At 41.3% G+C, this 20479-nt stretch overlaps 3 protein-coding genes across 3 annotated transcripts; 1 reads left to right on the top strand and 2 right to left on the bottom strand.

Moving 5' to 3' along the window:
* Positions 1–473: 473 nt before the first annotated feature.
* On the bottom strand, positions 474–5572 carry zc3hc1 (zinc finger, C3HC-type containing 1; the record flags this gene model as incomplete). The annotated part of the gene is made up of 10 exons (XM_080492306.1): positions 474–1356; positions 1469–1678; positions 1844–2029; positions 2117–2390; positions 2809–2948; positions 3075–3202; positions 3288–3371; positions 3502–3652; positions 3797–3881; positions 5442–5572. The coding sequence occupies 10 exons, from the start codon at positions 5570–5572 to the stop codon at positions 1282–1284; spliced, it is 1464 nt and encodes a 487-aa protein (XP_080348432.1). The 3' UTR covers positions 474–1281.
* A 1340-nt stretch (positions 5573–6912) lies between these two features.
* Positions 6913–12585, top strand: klhdc10 (kelch domain containing 10). The gene is made up of 9 exons (XM_080491662.1): positions 6913–7116; positions 8710–8931; positions 9008–9162; positions 9270–9418; positions 9515–9599; positions 9834–9900; positions 9979–10026; positions 10534–10673; positions 10856–12585. Exons 1-9 carry the CDS (start codon positions 7026–7028, stop codon positions 11063–11065), a joined length of 1167 nt encoding a protein of 388 aa, XP_080347788.1. The 5' UTR covers positions 6913–7025; the 3' UTR covers positions 11066–12585.
* A 773-nt stretch (positions 12586–13358) lies between these two features.
* On the bottom strand, positions 13359–20251 carry cax1 (cation/H+ exchanger protein 1; the record flags this gene model as incomplete). The annotated part of the gene is made up of 20 exons (XM_080491590.1): positions 13359–13432; positions 13534–13642; positions 13724–13802; positions 13951–14045; positions 14228–14361; positions 15052–15299; positions 15407–15444; positions 15561–15679; positions 15777–15876; positions 15993–16176; positions 16264–16405; positions 16524–16623; positions 16853–17038; positions 17126–17305; positions 18167–18228; positions 18316–18432; positions 18573–18681; positions 18828–18940; positions 19053–19229; positions 20176–20251. 20 exons carry the CDS (start codon positions 20249–20251, stop codon positions 13359–13361), a joined length of 2442 nt encoding a protein of 813 aa, XP_080347716.1.
* Positions 20252–20479: the final 228 nt, after the last annotated feature.

The following is a 20479-nucleotide window of genomic DNA, read 5'->3' as shown; positions in this document are numbered from 1 at the left end:
GCAGTTTTTTTTTTGTGTCTGTATGGGTTAACTCCTGGTTATCTGGCTTCCTAAAAATGTCATGTTAATTTGTGATTTTAAAATTGCCCAAAGGTATTAATAAGTGTTTGACCTGTGATAGATGACTTGTCTAGGGTGTATTGCTTAAACTAGACAATAGTAGCTTCAGACTACCGCAACCCTAATTTGGATAAAAATGTTTTAATGAACTGAACTCTGAGGACTGCTTCCATACTTTTTGAATCTATGCTACTGAGGAGTCAAAACCTTTACAGATGGCAGAGTAGGAATCAACCAAGTATTCATAAAAAGCCGTCAATGCCTGGACAGCCTTCAAAAAACTCCATGAGTACATTTTCTGTATCTGCAAGGGTCATAACCACATAAAAAAGCGGTGTCTTTGTGCGCACGATCTTACAATTTGAAAGTATTATTTTTTATGAGAATCCCATGAAATACATGCAAAAGTGACAAACATTTCTAAGAGTATTTTATTCAGCGTTTCAGGAAGATTGACTGAAAATAGAAGCACATGCAGGGTAATAAAAGACTGCATTAGTAACGAGATGTCACAAGAAGGCAAAAGATGTTCAGGCATCCTGAAACGAATTGAAAACTGCTTTGAAATTTGTGGCACAAAATTCCACCTCCTTGTTAACACTCAGTACTTCAGCAATAAAAACAAAATCTTCCACCTTGTTTTATAAGCAAAATGGAACGAACACACAAAAGAGCTTCCTCAGTTTTTAGGGTTTTTTTTGTTGCTAATCTTGAGGTTAATATTTACCAGTCCTGCATGTGACTCATCATACAGTGAAGGTAAACATAGTCTTTCCAGTGTAGAGCCAGTTGGCCCCGTCTCACGATTCCTCATCTTATCTCATCAGCAATCCAGATCATTGCGCTGGTTTTAGTGTCGACCAATGCAGACGACTTGTGAGGTCCAGAGTTCATGCCTTGTTTATATACTGAGATGCATGATATCTTTCGATAGCTACTCATGGTTACATGTGACAGAGGGGAAACTGTAGGCCCTCAGACAGTTTACAAAGCCACAGGCATCCTTCACATTTTTCATTGTTCACAGAGAAGACACTCATTCATCGGCCGACAGACACAATGAACTTCATTTCCCCTTAGAAACACGTTGACCGTAAACACGCCTTTAACAGGGATGGCATACATTGAAATGATATGACACTCCCATTACTGGTAAGATGGATTCTGTACCACAAGAAAAAGAGAGGCATGTCAGTCCGCCAAATAAATGTCGCCAACAGTCTACTGGGATGGAGACGAGGAAATCTGCCACTGGCGGAAAATGGCAAACACCCTTTTAGACTTGTCACGAGGGCTCTGCAGGGGGAAGAAAAGGAGAAGTATTGTTTATTTTAATTGAAAACTAGAGTTGAAATGGGTTTCTAGTTCACATCTCTGAAGTTTAGGGCGATCTGCTATTTGGACTTGCCTGTGCTGGACTGCTTGTAGTGGAGTTCTTCTTAGCGGGCATGAGGAGGTCGAGTGCTGCTTTCCAGCCCTGCTGATCCAAAGCGGCGCCTCCATCCAAAAAGGGGACTACAACCCCTGGATCAACATTCTCCTTCCCTACTGAGACCCAAGGGCACCAGTCCCTGTGCTGGGCAAGAGGGTCAAAAGCATTCTTGTGAATGGGTCCATCCTGGAATAACAGAAGAGATGTACGTTAAAAACAGTGGTTTGGCGTGCCATTATAAAAACTTCATCTGAATGAGGCAGTGTGATTTTTTTAAGAAACGTGACGCAATGGAGTCCTGAGCCACTATTACACTAACAGGTATTTATAATCCAGAATATTTGTTCTTACAGGCCCACCAAGAGATGAGAGGCACATGCGTTTCGGAGTGCTCACAGCACCATCACCGTCCCCCTGTCCTCTGCTGCGAGTAGCAGGTCTCTTTCCTCGGGCCAAAGGGCTTGGCAGGTCCTCACTGGGGCTGGGTGAATCTCTGCTTCGGGCCCGCAAGGCCACCGGGGAGGAGGTGCCCTCACCCTGCAACATAAAACAAAAGCCATGAAGTAAAGCAGCATATGAAAGCAAAATGTGCTTATTCAGCAGATGGACCTCCTGAACGCTTGCCTGGTCGGAGCGTGTGGAGTCCTGGCTCCGGAGCTTCATGCGACATGGAGTAGTCGGAGCAGGAGTGGGCGAGGGAGATGTGGAGTGGTCTGCCTGACCCTCGTGGTTGGCTGCCGTGGTGGGACCTGTCGGCTGAACAGGAGCGCCAACAGGGTTTGGTGAGGCGTCGCCATCGCCACACATACCCTCCATCTGGTGGAAATTCCACAAGCCCACTTTGCGCATGCAGAAAGAGCAGGTAAGGATGGGGAGGTGCATTGCATGCAGTGCCGGGCTAAAGGAAAAAAGAAAAGAAGAAACAAGAAGAAAAGAGGACATCATTTTTGTTTAACGATTTTAGATCGCCTCTCCTCTCAGCCTGGGTCACAGATCTTTTCAGAGCAGTGGAACAATGGACACATATCCCCGCACTCTGCATGTAAAACAATATTAAAAAAATACTAATATTAATAATTTGGTCGTGAGTTTTGATGGACTTTTAGCACACCGTCACTCCCCTGTGGTCCCAGGAATGTGTGTTTTGCCTCTATAGTTCACCTTTCTAAATGGTATTCTGTCCTTGTGAAATGTGCCACTATTATTATTTTTAAACCAGCTAAAACTGCCAAGTCTTTTGATTTATCTTAAAGCATTCAAATCATATTAACATAAACATATTTGTGTGATTCAGGGGTTTAAATTTTTTGTCTCACCTCGCTGCCCAGCCACAGAGAGAAACAATACAGGCAGCCACCTGGACATCCAAAGGTTCTGAAGACGGAGAACCTCCCTTTCTTTTTTGTTCTTCCTCAATCAGCTGTAGTACAACACTGATAACATCCTCTGTCAAAGTCTGCGGGTAAACAAGAACAACAAAGGCAAGATGTTTACATCACTTTACAACAAATCCATCTATCTCATTCATGATTGTTTGGACTTCAAGACTGGCTTAAAGACAAAAACTAATTTGCTATTTCACCATAGATTTCAGCTGCTCTGGTTTCATGGCCGGCAGCTGCTGTGCAAGGAGACAGGCGCTCTGGAAGCGTTCCAAAAAGGCAGCAAGTAGTGTTGATGGTTCACTTGCTGGAACCAGCCAGAACCTCTCTGAAATAAAGAGACCATTCACAATGATGACCGGCTGGTTACCAGAAATGACATGGCAAAATGCAAAGCAAAATGCTGCTCCTACCTGGACACGGGAAGTCAGGCCAAGGGCAAAACTTCTCATGCTGTGTCTGAAGCTGCCTCGATATCTCTGCAATGCGGGTTTCATCTATTTAAAAGAAGAGAATCGTTTGACCTTTGCTTTTTGGCAGGCTGGCGACGTCAGCCAAACCTTGCTAGAAACGGCGTGTGCCCTGACTCTGACACTGTCTTCTCGAGTTGCTTCAAGTTTTGCTTACATTTTTCAAAGTCTAACGTGGGTTGAAGTGACGCACAGAGGAAGGCCTGGCAGCTGGAGCACTTCAGCATGTCGGAGCCGACGTTGATCCAGCCATATCTGGCACATATCAGAGGGGACAAGACACGTGGCTTGCCTGCCCATTTCAAACAGTGCTACGCTAAGGAAGACACAGTTGACACAATGGAGGTACAGTTTTGTGCATGTCAAGCATATTTACTAATTAAACAGTTTTCTATAATTTCATAAAAATCCTACACAGTTCATACTGTATCAAAATGTAAAAAAAAGGATATCGAGTATGACTCCACTCTTGAGAAAAAAGCTTCTTTGTTCGTCGCCTCTGAAGGTGTTAGCGGATCTGTCGAAGCACCGTGTGCACTGAAATCACATTAAAGGAAAAATAAATCAGAAACTAGCATAGTTGACAGACAAAAAGATGCAACTTGTCGCTCGTACGTCACTTCTTTGTTTTGCAGCCAATTGCCATAAATTATTTTCAGAAACTGACAAAACGGCACATGAAAACGTGATGCAGGCAAACTAGATGCAAATAATCTGACTGAAAATTGTATGGCTAAAATAGAATTGTGTATGTCTAAATTATTTTCTGCTGTTGATATTTACTCCCGAGTCCTCAGCTGATTTCCTTATAAAACCTAAACATATCAAGACACAACAATTGCCTCATGTATAATCAAGGATGTAATTACTTATAATTCCTAGGTTCGGATTTTTACAAGCTGACTTTTTGTCACTGGCGTTTGGTCAAAGTAGGCTCGCCACACCTCTGGAGAGCGAGGATTGAACAGTATCTCAGCATACTAGGACTACTTCCTTACAATCCAACACTTACCTTCTCCAATGTGATTTCAAACCAAGTCATCAGTCAAATGACAACACACTAATAATAAACACACACAATGCTATTATCACAAGATAGAGACTTGTAGACTTGTGAATGAACAAATAACAAATACTGACAAAATCAACGGGCTCGGTAGATAGAGTGGTCATCTCTCAATTAGAAGGTTGCAGGTTCAATTCCCCATCTCCCCTGTTCACATGTCAAAGTGCTCTTGACCAAAACACTGAACCCAAAACCCTTCCCAATGGATGGACCGAGCGCTCCTTCGGTGTGTGAATAGGTGAATGTTTCTAACAGTGAAATGCACTTTGGGGGCCGCTCCAGTAAAAAACAGTAAGGACACTACAGTATTAGTATATGTGTGAGGCTGCTGAGGTTTTTGTAGATTCACAAACTTTTTGAATACATCGAGATTAGATAAGTCATAAACAATAATAACATCAGTAATAACATATTTAATTCAATGGTGCATTATCAGGCCACTTCATGTTACAACAAAGAAAATGAAACAAGTTGGAGTTGAACCGGAAAGGTCCCAATGTTTTTCGTATGCTGCTTACCAAACCTTCGTTGCATAAGCCAGTAAAGGAATGTATAAACAGCCATGCAGATTTTACAGCACACCACTGAGATGCTTTTTCCAATGTCCATGTATAGCAAACAGATATTTATTTCAATATGGAGCTTTTACAAATATCCGTTTATACCATCAAAACACTGGAATACTATTTAGCCCGGCTTTTCAGAATATTAATAAACTGAGCAGCAAACTTGAAGAAAGGGACGTTATCGTCAAAGTTTCAGTCCCCACCCCCCTTATCTGCAAATGTCTACAATAGAAACACACCAGCGACAGTAAAAACTGCAGTGAAGGGGATCACTAATCAGCGCAGTTGAATTAAAATGGTGAGTATGTGCAGATCATGTCTGTGTAGCTCGAGAAGTGAAATATGCAATGTGCGCCTCTTCAGTGGAGCTGCGAGGCTAAGCGGCTAACGCAAACTAGCTCCCGTCAACTTGTGTTTCTGTCCGCTAAATCACACAAATAGAGCGCAATCGCTCGGAATTTGCACCTGTTAGAAGCAGCGTCTTTCGAAGACACCCCTTCATTGAGAAGCTCGCGGACTTTCTCCGGAGACGCGAGAGATTTGTGCAGATTGGAGTTGCCGAGACGATCCCCACGACTGCCGCCGAGAGTCGCCATGATCGGCTCTGAGGTGCAACCGGAAAATAAAACCCGAAACTATAGTTCCGTTTTATGAAACCACTGCAGGCAACCATTCTTTATCAAATAGTTTATCAAAAAAAAAAAGAAATGATCGGCACTACTGATAGCAATATTATAATTACTAATTTATTTCATTGCTTCATTTAAGAACGTAATCATGATACGTTTTTAATGAATACTAGTGTTTTGAAATATATGTTGAACAACATACAGTATTGTAGATAAATTTAGTTTTGATGTGTGCTGACAGAATTCCCCCTTTTATTAGTTAATGAAAAACAATTGTGTTACAGAGGTCAATTAAATCACTGAAACGTAATATGTCAAACATAATAGTATTCATTGTGGCTTTGTCTCTTTGTTTCTCTCTTTGACAATGCATGCATTAAAATTGAAGTCACCAAGAGCTATTTTGTTAATCATTAAACACGGGGCGTGATGTTATACTGTCCTTAAAATATGGTAGTCACATGAGGTTTCCTGTTTGAGAGTGGCAGGAGCTGTGTCTCGATATAACAAAGATGGGAAAGACTGAGGCAGCGTCAGAGACTACCACCATAGGTAGCTACCTCATGGCAGCCCTGGTGGCCCTAAATTCACACATTCGGTGATTCACAAACATTCTGCAAATCACCAACAAAAAAATAATCAAACATCTACTGTGAAATATTTGTGAACCTATTGCTATAATGAACTTTTTTGTTATATTGCACACAATAGTTTGTTGTACTGTGTTATAATGGTTTATCACATTTTGCTCCTCTGTAAGAGGAGCAGCTCTCCAATTTCATTGTACATTGTATAATGATAAATAAGGGCTCTGTATTCTACTCTATTCTATAAAGAACAAAACTTGTGCCATTTATGTGGACTAATTCTAAGTTAACACTATGCCTCTACATTGATTACTTCATACCAACGAGTTTGATTAAATACGTGTAAAATACGATATTTAATTCTATTATAAATAAACCTGGTACTTTTTTAAAGCAGATGGCATTTATTTTGATTATCTAGTGACACAGTAGAGTTTGATTTGTGTTTTTCTACAGATTGTATATTGAACATTTCTGACTTCCCAAAAAAACCTCAATATTTGTGCTTATTTGTTTACTAAATAATTTGAAGTATATACTTACTGATTTTGACAGATTAAAGTTAGCTAGTAACAGGTCAATGACCCCGCCGCGTGGGGCCGCGTCGTCCACGTTGTTGTGGAGATCAATCGACCCGCGTAGCCCCGCCCAACATGACGTCACCGCACCCTAATAACACGCCCGCTGATTGGTTAAGTGTCTCTCGGTTGGTGGTGGGGGGGAGTTAAAAAAAAAAAGTGACTGAAACGTGAAATGACTAATCTGCACTTTAGCAAATGTCTGTTTTTAATCTGATGTGACGTTCTCCGGCACCGGATTGTTAAGGGGAGACGATGTCAGACGCCGTGGCGGCTCGCAGTCCCGACCAGCTGAACAGATTCGAGAGACTGACAGGCCGCCCGCCGCACGCGCTGACGTTAGCAGGTCGGTCCACAACATTAGCAAGACGTGCTAAACCAGGATGTGTGTTTTAACGTCGTCGCTCTTTTCTGGATATTTATTTACATACCTCAGCTGCTCCACACACACAAAGTCGGCTGTATATTCCAGTGACTGAAATGTCGCATTATGTGCTGGCATCACTTTCAGGCGAGCGATTTTCCATTTAGACGCTCTGATGTTTCATTTCGTTACTATTTCCGATGCCACTCGTTACAAAACACTACAGTACATGATCATTATGCTTTTTTAGCCCGTCTTCTAATCTGTGTCTGGCATCGCACTGTTTTTAAGATATCCCTGAGCTGAAAATAGCATGTTTTCATGTGAGCTAAAATTTGGGACGCATCAAAATAAATACTATGATTGAGCACGAACAGTTGTCATATTTATTACATTACAAGATCATTTCTATTAATAGGGTTCAGGGTTTTGTAAGCTCTTTACTGTCTGAAATAATATGTATGTGTGAAATAATCTGGTCACATCCATGTTTGTTTTTTTGTGTTTTTTTTGTCGGTCGGAGATGAACTGGTTTGTCCAGTCACCCTGGCTAATGTTGACATGCAACTAAAAAGAAATATGACCAATATAACTTAAGATCATCATAGCAGACCGTATTATTATTTAGATGTGCTGTGGTCCAATTCCTCCAGAACCGAGCAATTAAAATACTAGATGTTTTGTGGATATTTACGTCTAAGTCATGCTTGTCACTGAGTGAATAGACAATGAAGATGTGTTAAAAGTACTGAAATCTCCAAGAAAACGGTGTAATTCTTCTTAACCCTTTTAGTCCTGTCGTGTTACAGCTAACATGATTTGTCGTGCATAGTTCTCATAATCATAATTCCTTCGCTGTTTATGATCCAGAGAAAATTCAACAACTACTTAAAGCTGAAGAGAAGAGCGTTGCACCTATGAACAGTGGTCTTCAGGATTTCTGCAATCACAGACAAGATTCCTCATAATTTCACACATTTGAATAATTTGTCGTATTGAATGTTGACGTAATCTTTGGAAAATAGGCAAGACTCCTCAGTCATTGCACAGTTTTAAAATAAATTCTACAGCCCATAAAATCAGAGTAAATCGAATGAGTCACCAACTAAAGGGGTTAAAATCCACGGTGCAATTACATTATAGCAAGAATGGCATTCGTTTGTCTTTGTGTTTGCATGCTGTCGTCCCAGTTTTTCCTCGCACAGTGCATTTGGAAGAATACTAGGAAAAGAGATTGCACGTGGAAAGATGTTGGAATGTTTCCATAGAGAAGTTACATCTCTTGAAGAGAAGTGGGAAAATAAGTGTCCCCAGGGTACCACATTAAAAACACTACGGCTGCTGTAGAATAGATATATCCCACTCTGCTCAATAACAGTATATATAGAATATATAGCAGTTAATGTGTCATGTCCACTAATATTAATTCCATTCATGATTTCTCATTGACCCCTCACAGGGTCTTCATTTACACCCAAAGAAGGAAAGCGGCCCTCGGGTCACGATCCCCCGGTCTGCTTTAGAGGGTATTCTTTTAAGAAACCTCGAGTAAGTGTGATTTTCCTTTCTTCCAAGGTCATCGCAATCCCCCCGCCCGCAGTGGACATCGTTGTGTCGCTGACAACACTAACCTCTATGTGTTCGGAGGGTATAACCCTGACTACGACGAGTCGGGTGGGTCGGAGAATGAAGACTACCCACTGTTCAGGGAGCTTTGGAGGTACCACTTTGCTACAGGCTGCTGGCAGCAGATTCGAACGGAGGGTTTCATGCCCACAGAGCTGGCGTCTATGTCAGGTGACATGCTGCTTTTGATTCTCCGCAGTATTTGTATTTTCCGCAGAAATTGTACTTAAATTTACCCTCGCTTCAGCTGTTTTACATGGGAACAACCTCCTGGTGTTTGGCGGCACTGGGATCCCTTTTGGCGAAAACAACGGTAACGATGTTCACGTATGTAACGTGAAGTACAAGCGGTGGTCGCTGCTCAACTGTCGAGGAAAGAAGCCCAACAGAATCTACGGACAGGTATCCAAAGAAATAAATCCCTGCATTCTTTTTGGGATTCTGAAAAGGTAGCTACTTTATTGAACCACTTCAGTGTAAATGGAGCCTTCCACTCTTCCCTACTGCAGGCTATGGTCATTATAAATGGCTTTCTGTACGTGTTTGGAGGGACGACGGGGTACATCTACAGCACAGACCTGCACAGGCTGGACCTGACGACCAGGGAGTGGATCCACCTTAAACCCAACAACCCTCCTGATGATCTGCCTGAGGAACGGTACTGCGTCCCTCATCCATGCCTTGAAGATGCAGTTCATCATTTCTACTGTTTTGAGTCTGCTTGACGTGGCTTACTTTCATGTGTTTGGCACAGATACAGACATGAAATAGCGCACGATGGACAGAGAATCTATATTCTGGGAGGAGGAACTTCCTGGACGTCATATCCTCTTGATAAGGTACTACAGCCTGAAGAGCAGATTATCTGAACAGTTAACATATAATCTATCACCACATTTTGATGAAGGAAAATTTTTAATTTTCACTAAAGTAGTCACCGTAGTTAAGCCCATAGTCACATTTAAAGTACAATTCTGTGTCTAATCTCTATATGTCAATAGCTGTACATTGAAGATTTCTATTTGTGTACTTTTATAATCCCGAAAACCTTTTCTATCATGCTTCTGTTGTAGATACACGCTTACAATCTGGAGACCAACTCCTGGGAGGAGATTTCAACCAAACCTCATGATAAAATTGGTCAGTATACTGCCTCTCATGATCTACTAGAAGCCAGTGTCATTCTCAATATTGATATTTTAAAATGTATTTTTACAGGGTATCCTGCTCCTAGAAGATGCCATAGCTGTGTACAAATACGCAATGGTGAGAACTGTTACAGCTGCATGAAAGTGTTTTTTTTTTTTAGCTTAGTTTCGCCCAGCAATTAGATGAACATTGCAGTCATAAACTCTCCTAATAACATCTGTAGTAGTTGTTGAAAGTGTGGGAGAATGAACCCTCCCCCCTCCATAATTTTGGGTTTATTGCTGCACTTCCCAAGGTAGTTTTCATCATAAGATATAACAGTCTTCTGCCATTGGGATGCATATAAAATCAAAACAATAACTCATTATGCTTTAGATTTTATATATTGTACCTGGTAAGTCTTAATATATAGTCTAAAACTGTCATTATTTTGTCTTTTTATTTTAATGAATTAAATCCATAATATGAGCCCATATATATAAGAATGATTTCATTTCAAACAAATTATACTAGGAAAAGGCATCCCACTGTCCCATGCATTGTCCCTGCTGCAGCCACCCTAAAGTTGACGCTCTCTTTGAAAGCTCACGCTACTAACGTAATGTTCTTTTTCATCTGTTGCAGATGTATTTATCTGCGGAGGCTACAATGGGGAAGTAATATTAGCGGATCTTTGGAAGATAAACCTGCACACTTTCCAGTGGAGTAGACTACCAGCACAGATGCCCGAGCCAGCCTACTTTCATTGCGCTGCCGTCACCCCGGTTTGTACTCTATTTCCAGATATTTTCTCTCGGCTCTGATGCCGACGTATAGACTAGATTACCATAACTTCTGTGGCGACGAGCTTTTTGATTTCACAATAATTATATACCACCACATGACGGAAGTTCATGTATCTAGACTGTGTACAAAGCCTTTACTCCTGGTTTCACTTCGCCCGCAGGCTGGCTGCATGTACATTCACGGCGGTGTGGTGAACATCCACGAGAACAAGAGAACTGGCTCTCTGTTCAAGGTCTGGCTGGCTGTGCCCAGCCTGTTGGAGCTATGCTGGGAAAAGCTCCTCAAGGCCTTTCCACACCTGACTTCACTCCCCACCATGCAGCTGCTCAACCTGGGGCTCACGCAGGAACTGATTGAACGCTTGAAATAGCAACAATGGAAGTTTCCAGGCTTGAACGGCAGGGAGATGAAGTCTGACAGAGCACAGGATTTGATTTGCAGCAAGTCTGGGGATAATACCCCCCCCCCTGCCCCACCTTCCCAAACATACACACACTTTCCCCTGCATAAAGTAGCCCCGCCTTAAAACCAAAAACTATGGGATGCCTTTCTGCGTTGGTTTTGTTCTAATTTTTTTGTAGTTACAGTGATGAAAGAAAATATGTTGCAAGGATTTTACTCGAACCCCCCCCCCCCCCCCATGCCGCCATTGTTCCTTACATGATGCCTTTGTGTCAAGCTAAAGGACTCTTCTAAACTGATATTGCCATTTGCACATTTTGTCTTGCATAATTTGAGGCATTTACTTTTTAAAAAAAACATTTAATTCTACAAGCAGAAGTGAGCACATTATTGGTTTCAGTCCCAGATGGATGCAGACAGTGGTTTTTGTGCATTATAGCCAATTTAATAGTCATGTATAATTTTCATTCTCACTTGTATTTCACAATTTTAAATGTTTATCAGATGTATTTTAATTTTTCAATCAAAAAAAACCCAACACATTTTGAAAGTTGCATGGACTAAGATACCACTGATTTTCATGCCTGCTTTTACTGTCAAGCTGTGAGCTTACATTAGTTTGACACGAGTAAAAGCAGATATGTTCATTGTATATGGTTTATTAATCTTTGCAAATTATTTTTATATTTAATAATTAATGCTAGCTGCTTAGGAACGGAAAACCCGAACATGGTAAACATTTAAATACTATTTGTGATCAAACATAAAGAAACACTGTGTGCTCTTAATTTGCATGTAATGAAAGGCTAAGTGCTGGTTTTGCTGGTGTCCGGACTATTGTATTTCCCCCCTCGTACGTTCTGAACATCTACTGAAATGGTAGAGTAAAGATGGGTATCTACAAGATCATTTATTTTCAGTGTTTGCCTGTTGCGTTCATTTGTAAAACAATCCATGCTACACATCACTGTGAACTGGGTGCTGTTTAAATTTTATTTAAAATGCTGTTATTTAAATAAAGACTTAACTCTATTTAGGCTCTTACTCCCTCTTTATTGAAGTAACCATGGCGTTGCATCACCACGACCGCAGGCTTTTTGCAAACATCCAATACTGCAGTGCCTTTTTAGCGAATGCGTCTGACATTTCACCAACACGCGACTAAGATCTTTACATACAACCGCAACACTGCATTCAATCTCCATTCACTTGCAGGATGATAACATTTCTTTACTTGATGCCAAATGTTGCATGTTCAAAATGTGAGCATGACTTGTAAGATTTCCAGTGCGAATGAGATGATGCACGGTGGCGCATGAATATTAACAGTTTACAATTATTTACAGTATCTGCATCCAAACTCCCAGTGCATGATGACACCATCTGTTTAATAAATCTTTTACTTTGAATCTTTTCACCTTGCAAATGTACTACTGAAAGCTTGTATGTCTTGTTTTCTGTCAATAAAACTCAAATTATTTTACCTTCCCCCACTTTCTTCGCTCGACTAAACTTTAACGCAGAACTAAAATCCTAAGTTGACTTTCACACCCCTTTGCATGAATTGCTTTCATTGCTCCAGTCAATGCGAATCAGATTAAGATATTTACCTTGCCCCATTACCAGTTTTGTATTTTTACAACATTACAAAGATTTCCACTCATTTTGCCAAGTCGGTCAAAATGAGCCAAACTAATAGTGCAGAAGAGCTCATTCACTGAAGCACACTTGTTTATGAACACAAACTGATGGAAGCAGCAGATGAAAAAAAAAAAAACATAAAAACTTGTTTAACATGCCGCAATGTTAGTCTCGCAGTTAAATCATGTTTTCACTGAAACAAGTTGCAAGTCTTTGGATCTTTCTTGAAAGTTTGCATGTTCCCCTGTTACTCAAATTTCCTTGTACGGTCCATTGACGTGCATTCCTGGTCAATTGGTGACTCGGGTTTCCTGCATGTGTGTGAAAACACCATTACACATCAGTGTGTAACCTGTTCATAGTGAACCAAATCAGCTCCAGGCCTTGTGACCAAAGGTTGGATAAAGCAGTATAGAAGATGGCTGGGGTATTAGAATTATTTCATTTATTAGACCTGATAAACATTTTACAAAGTTACAAAAACAATAAATATTACAACAAATCTCAAAGTTACACATTTATGACAAAACATTCAGTATTTTCTTCTTCTTTTTTTTTTCTGGCCCATATTTTTAAAGATGAAGGATTAGTGTGTGTTCGTTGCATTTTCAGCCTGCAGATTAACAAGAGCGTGGCGAAGGAGCAAAGAAGTAAAGGGCCAAAAGGATGAGGTAGACCACCACCAGAGCCGTCCCTGCACAAAAGCAAGAGTATTAATTATCACGCAAAACATTTTAAAATTATTTCTGATGTTGGGAAAGGGATTACATGGAGGAAGAAAAAAATAAAACCTACCCTGAAAGTAGTCACATTTTCCATCCATGAAAATATAGTTGACCAGAATGACACTAAAGATGCTGGCCCAAAGGTGAATGTCACTGAATACCAACACAAATCCAACATCCTGCAAGAATTTTAAATATTTTTTTTAAAAACTTGTACTTCAAAATTGCCTGAAATGACACAAAATATTTCATTTACTTACATAAAAAGCATTGAAGAGATTCAGCAGTGGAATCTGAATCATGCAGACCTGCACAGCGATGCAGCTGCCCACTTCAAGGCTGCAAACAGATGTTAAATTGTTAAAGACACGATTATTTAATCAGACTTGTATCAGAATTGATCATTTATAAATGGTCGTAATATAACGTGCCATTTTCCAAATAACTACTTTCACTGTAACTCAATATTACATTAGCACACACGAACCTCAGACTGATGTTGTTTTGCAGGGCAAACTGGATCCCATTGACAATCTCGGGAATTTCTGGCACCATGGCCAACACTGTCACACCGATGAAGTACTGCAAAAACAAGAGGACACTGATCTGAACAACAAAGCACAAAGAGGCAGACAAACAAACTCCAGATAAATGCACAAATTTGGCTGCAAGAGTGGTGACAGCAAGTCATTAAATCAAATGTTTTGTTTATAAAGTCCTCAAAAAAAAAAAAAAAAAAAAAGGCATTCATTTATTCTAAATACCTGGGAGATGAAGGAGTGGGTCAGAAAGGGCTCGATATTCTCGGTGCTGAGATCAGCACAGCACGCCATCAGCACCGTGGCTATGATCAGCACGCCAAGAGCCCGCCACCGGGACCAGTGGACAACATGGTGACCTGCTCACGACAGATAAGCCCATGAGCTCAGGAATAACGTCCGAGTTGAAGATTCAAAACCGATTTCGCAGTTTGAGCACATTTTGGAATACCAGATAGCGTCAAGTCTGAATAGCAGCATACTACATCTGAAGCACTGCTGCTGAAATTTAAATTAAAACCTAAAGAATAAATATTTTATGCAAATTACACTCTTCTGCTGAGAAACCTTAAATGTCAATAGAGGTTTTTGGGGTATAACTTAAACTTTGTACATTGTTACATTGGTATTTACATTATAATAACGTTCAGGATTGATGGAAACTCATTTCTTCTTCTGCATAGTGACATCATGGCCAATGCCGTTTAACCTTGTTGCGACAAAGCACATTCATTTAACATAATGCAACAATGCATAAATATTTGAAGATTTTTAAAAATCCATCGTCTTTTGCAGGAAAGCCTATAATGGCATTTTATTCTCCTTGTACAGCGTTACAACACATTCCTGACGTGCCAAAGCATATCCGATCTACTTGCAAACCATGTAGGTCAAACTTTCTTCTTCGCTCGCACAAGAGTTTAGGCATGCACACATAACTTGACCTCTCTGCACAGAAAACACCGGTCTGAGTGACATGCGCATGCAGTAACAAACACACACACAAAAAAAAAAAAAAAAAAAGATTAAAGAGCGTGCACACCACACACCTGCTGCGACATGGCTGGTAGCAATAATGCTGGCATTAATACAGGTGTTGGCCCGTAGGCAGCCAGTGGAGGCCTCACCAGTGCTGTTGTAGCTGCCGGTACCCTCCTGTGCATACTGACCATGTGCATGGCCGCCATGGCCATCGCTGATATGGATATCATAGATGTGGGAGTGAGTCTTCAGTGTGAAGATCAGGCCGATCAGGTAGGCAGCGGGCAGCAAGACAGAAATGGTGTACACAAGTGGCCTGGAAAGCAGTTTTCGTGATAAATATTTAGTGAAAACCACTACCGAGATCCTCTGAGACTACATCATTTAAAAAAGAATTTAATAAAATAAAAAAGGCACACTTACTCGGTATGAGTCAGAATCAAATGTGGGTCAGTTTGACTCTGTTGAGAATAGAAAGAATGATTATTGAATCCACCCAAAATGACAAAGTAATGTGATTTGTTAAAACTTTGTCTCGAGACGCTGGTCGCTATAGGGAAGGTAACAAGTTGCCCACCGTGTCATAGTGACAGTCCTTGCAGACGAACGGTACACTCCCATTGCCTGGAATATTTGTGCAGCTCTCACAAACTAGATTGCCGAAGGTTTTCGAGAAGAGTGTTGGTGCAAACACACCTGGGGTCAAAAATGAAGCAAGCGGGAGAGGTTTAGAAGTTGTTTTACTTGTGGTGGACATTTTGCTTAAAAACTGTCCCTCCGACTGCATGCTGACCTCCGATGGAGATGAAGAGCAAAGCTGAGCTCACTCCTGCCGAGCGGCTGTTGAATCGCTGCTCCCTGTGCTTGATGCCTCCGATGATCATACAGATGCCCTGTGTGGCCAGAGCACGAGTTTGGTCACAGACATTTACATATAAAAACAAAACAAAAAAAAAATCTGAAATATACAAAAAAAAAAAATCCTTTTGGAGAACTTAAAGTCACTCACAGGTATGAAGAGAATACAGCCAAGCAAAGTCCCGGTGAGAGCAGCTTTGACAATCTCTTCATAACACTTAGTGGCGGCGCGGTGCCCCCGCAGCAGAGCTGTGATATAGAAGGTCATCTCTGTGATTGAGCCAAAAGTCGCATTCACCACCGCTCCCACTGCAAAGTTACTCTGTGCAGAAATGCTGCAGGGAGGAAAAAAAAACAAACCAAACAGTCAAGTAACCTTGAAAACAACAAAATGTGCTCCTGGAGTTCAAAAAGAGCCTTACCTTGCTATTCCCATGCCAATATAGTAGGACAGGGGGATGATGGAAGTGATGGCGGTGGCAAACTTGGTCTCTGCACTACAGTAAATGTGCTCATGGTCCATGTAGCCAATGATCAAAGTGATCACAACTAGAGGAAGCAGGTCTGCGGAGAGCAAAGACTTAAGGAGAATTCCTGCAATTGTGTCTGGACGACATCGAAGCGCCATTGAGCATTTATTATGAAAACCTTACTTCACCTGCAACAAGCACAACAAGGATACTGAGAGCAAAAATGTTGATTCCCTGGACAGTGTATTTGTAGTAATACACATTGAAAGCGCGATAACAGCACAAGATGACTTTGCTCTCACATCCAACATTCTGCAAAAGAGGACATACAAGGTAAAAAAAACAAAACCTATATATGTACGTTTTAATATGAAAGTCACGTGAGGGAAGCTTACAATCCACAATATAACAAGTCGATATCTATAAATGGCATCGGAAGATACAAACAAAATAATGTGACGTGACAATTAGCATCTGGTTTCTGTGATTAAATCTGTTGAGCGCTCCCAATTGCAAAGCGCCACAGAAAATGAGCGCGTACCTTTTCCAGCCTGTTGATCTGAACCTCCTCCGGCGCCATGAGGAGGACCGTCGTCAGCATGCGAGCGTTCATCTTGGACACTGGGATAGTGAAGACCAGCAGGAAGGACAGCAGACAGGCCAGACAGTGGGCCACAGCCAGAAGAGGGTAGCCCAGCAGCAACCAAACGTACGTACTGACGCGACACTGCAGAGACGGAAGAGGAATTAGAAAAGCCAAATGCACCACGGAACTTTCCAAACCGATGCGGAAGCTGCGTCAGGTCTCTCCTACCCAGTAATCCGAGGTTTTTCCGGTCTGCAGGTCAGGGACGGGGATCTCTACCGGTAACGGGGAAGAGACCATAAGGGGAGCAGAGTCTTTGTCCCTCATTAGGTCCTCATTGCTGCCCTCTTCTTGAATGACCTCACACCTCGGATGCTTCAGTGTGGATCTAGTATCAAGATCACTTGCCTGAAAATAAACAGCATTGAGTTAGTTTTTTTTTTTTAATTTGTAAAACACAGTTCACTGACGAGGGATTCAAAGTGGTACTATCCAATAAATCAATAATGCTGAATGAAGAACTAATTCTGTAGGTTTCTCGTAGCACTTAGATATTTTGTGCATAAATGTTTAATAAAAAGCAGTTTCTGCACATTTGGTTTTTGACTCTGGGAAAAGAAGTTTGATCCAGACAACCTTAAAAGGTCTTGACTGTTGTCAACCATATCATGCAGAACTTTTTAAGCCTGTGCAAAGACCTGGGAACTGGGGTAGCAAACATGCAGTTTATTCTTCAAGACTCTGGCAAAGTTGGTTTACTTGTAGCTCACTAAGGTTTGTCTAAATCCTGTTTGAATCCCTTTAATTCTTGCCATGTTCTTCAGGTAATATAAAAAAGTCTGTTATTGTCTTAATGCGTCATATCCATGAACATTGGATTATAATATTTTCTGTCCGGTTTTAAAAACGGAACATTTCTGCATCATCTGCAGAGCTCCGATAATGATTTTTTTTGTATTTAAATCAGAATCCGAGCCAGTGGAAGCAGGTAAACGTTAAATAGAAGTGGGCCCAGGACGGACCCTTGGGGAATGCCAACTGTATTTTTGGTGAGCTCGGACGAGAAGTTAATCCCTCTCTTTTAGATTACATTTAAATTATGCTGCCTGCTATGCAAGAGATGACAAATTGTATGCTGGTTAAGTGTTTAGATTTGCCGATATTCTTTATATTAAAAAAATAAAAATAGGGCGTTTCACTGATTACTTCTCATAAATATTAAAATGGTAAACAGAATATATGACTTCCATGAAAGAGTGATCATATTACCTTCTTTATTGACTTTCCGAAAGGCCAAATAAAGTACCATGCCAACCAAAAACAAACTTTACCTGAAAGAAACAAATAAATGATCAACTCAACAAAGCATGAATAGACCATGACAAGTCTTTTTTTGTTTTGTTTTACCGTGTACATACCATAAGGGGCGCCGAGGATCGTTAGAAACATTAGAGGGCAAACAAGGATGTAGAATAACGATATCCACCATCCAAATAAAATCAAATAGGTTAAGTTTCCAACAGTGAACACTGAGCCTGGAAAAAAAAAAAAAAAAAAAAAGACAAAATCAGACATATAGGTTACGTGTGTGTGTGTGTGTGTGTGTGTGTGTGTGTGTGTGTGTGTGTGTGTGTGTGTGTGTGTGTGTGTGTGTGGCAACAATCATAAAAATAACCTTCTAGAGGTTTAACCACGTCAAGATCAGAGTAAAGCTCTTTGACGATGTCTGATCGGTCTTCAATGGGCTTCTCCGTCACATTCCCCTTCCATTTCCTGAAACCAAACTGCAAAATAAATGAATAAAATGTGACAATTAAAAAAAAAAAAGTAAAAAGTACACTACTCAACAAAGCCACCAATAGAGAACCAAATATCTGCAGTGTAATTTAAGTCATTTCGCTGATGTTCGAGGGTTTCCGTCATGGCGTACCTTATAGTTGTTGGCTTCCCTGTGTGCCTCCACCTCATTATCAGCTCTGATCGTCGTCTTCGACGTGCCGTCATGCCAGCCCTCGTCTCCGTAACGCAGCTGATTCCCCGAGGCTGCATGGCCTGTGAAAGTCAAACCCAGTGAGAACGTCTCCTCAACGTCTCCCAGTGTCCACAGACTCTTTACCAAAACACTCATCAGCGATGGTCCAAGTGTCTCAAGCACCTTTGTGTACAGTGAGGAAACATTTGGGCGAGTAGTGCCAGAAGTGGTTCGACGAAGCCTCGACGGAGGACGTCTCCACGCCGCCCAGCTCGGGATGGTGGGGTCCAACACAGAGCCTGTCGGCGTGCGAGGGCCGATGCTGGAAGCAGTGGTGCTGCTCAGGATCGACCAAGACGTCTGGATGAGAAAAGATGAGCGAGCGAGAGCGAGAGCAATGATTATAGGCCCGGAACACAACTGAAAAGGTGACACCCATGACAAAGACCCCGCCGTGGAAATGCGTGTGACTAACAGAAACCTCATGAGAGTCATGCAGCGTGACCCGCTCACCCCCATGCTGCTAACTGCCACGACCGATCACATTATCAACGCATTGCGACATATAGATCAGAAAACTGTGCCAACTGTACGGTGCTTTGATATAGATGTACATCAAGGAAAATAAAAACATGATGGCTTCTCGGAAATCTTCCAGCAGGTAAGTTTTTTTTTTTTATCTGTTAATTAAAGAGACAACTACACTCACTAACAGGCCTTTTGGGAGTCAAGAGTCAATAAATTAACCTTAAATGCATGTTTTTGTTGGATTTGAAGGACCAATAAAAAATGATTCTTCAAGGGTTCATTTAGTGGATTGTGGAAGCAAGTGGAATGACATTATTCACTCAAAAATATGTTTGAGCAGGACAGAAAATTATGAATGTTAATGTGGGAAACACCCCTCAGAAGTTACGAGGATTGGCGTGAGCTCACATTGCAAAGCCACAATGAATTATTTTTTCCTGCAAAACCGTGTAAATAATCTCCCATAGACAATGTGATTAAGTAGAAAGAAAAAACTATGTAGTGGGGAAAATGAAAAAAAAAAGTGCTGGAATGATGGATAAACCATGAGATAAGGTTTGGAATTATGTTTCTGGTTTAATTGGTCTTAAATTGGAGAAAAAAAACAAAAAAACTAAAGATCCCTCAACCTGCTTTCATGTGACAAACCTCTTAACAGCACAGGTGACTTTAATGAGCATGGGCAAACAAACGAGTAGAAATTTAAATGCACGTTTCACGGAGTTTTTTTAAAAAGGCACGTGAAGCGTCATTAGAGGGTAAAACAGGTCAAACTCACCTGGTGAATCACCTGCAGATCTTCTCCTCAAGTTCTCCGCACCCCCTGGCGTCGTGGTGGTCCTCCAGTGAGACATTTCCCCTCCAAAGTGTTGCTCTTACAGCCGTCTGACGACTTGTGGCTGTCTCTTTTAACATATTGCGCTCTGCACTGAGTGGCTGCTGCAGAGGAGGAGGAGGAGGAGGAGGAGGAGGAGGATGAAGAGGAAGGCACCATGCAGGAGGGAGGGCAAAGCTGGACACGTCACTCATTTAACCCTCCCTTTATCTCAAGTTGAATTGTTTCCTCTTTTGTTGTTTCATTA

Source organism: Lipophrys pholis, assembly GCF_963383615.2.
Source record: "Lipophrys pholis genome assembly, chromosome: 22".
Lineage (NCBI taxonomy): Eukaryota > Metazoa > Chordata > Actinopteri > Blenniiformes > Blenniidae > Lipophrys > Lipophrys pholis.
This window is presented reverse-complemented; position numbering and strand designations above follow the sequence as displayed.

Coding starts and splice junctions, on each gene's coding strand:
- klhdc10 (XM_080491662.1), top strand. CDS start 7,026: ATGTCAGACGCCGTGGCGGCTCGCAGTCCCGACCAGCTGAACAGATTC. Junction 9,163..9,269: donor CCAACAGAATCTACGGACAG/GTATCCAAAGAA, acceptor TCCCTACTGCAG/GCTATGGTCATTATAAATGG. Junction 9,901..9,978: donor CAAACCTCATGATAAAATTG/GTCAGTATACTG, acceptor GTATTTTTACAG/GGTATCCTGCTCCTAGAAGA.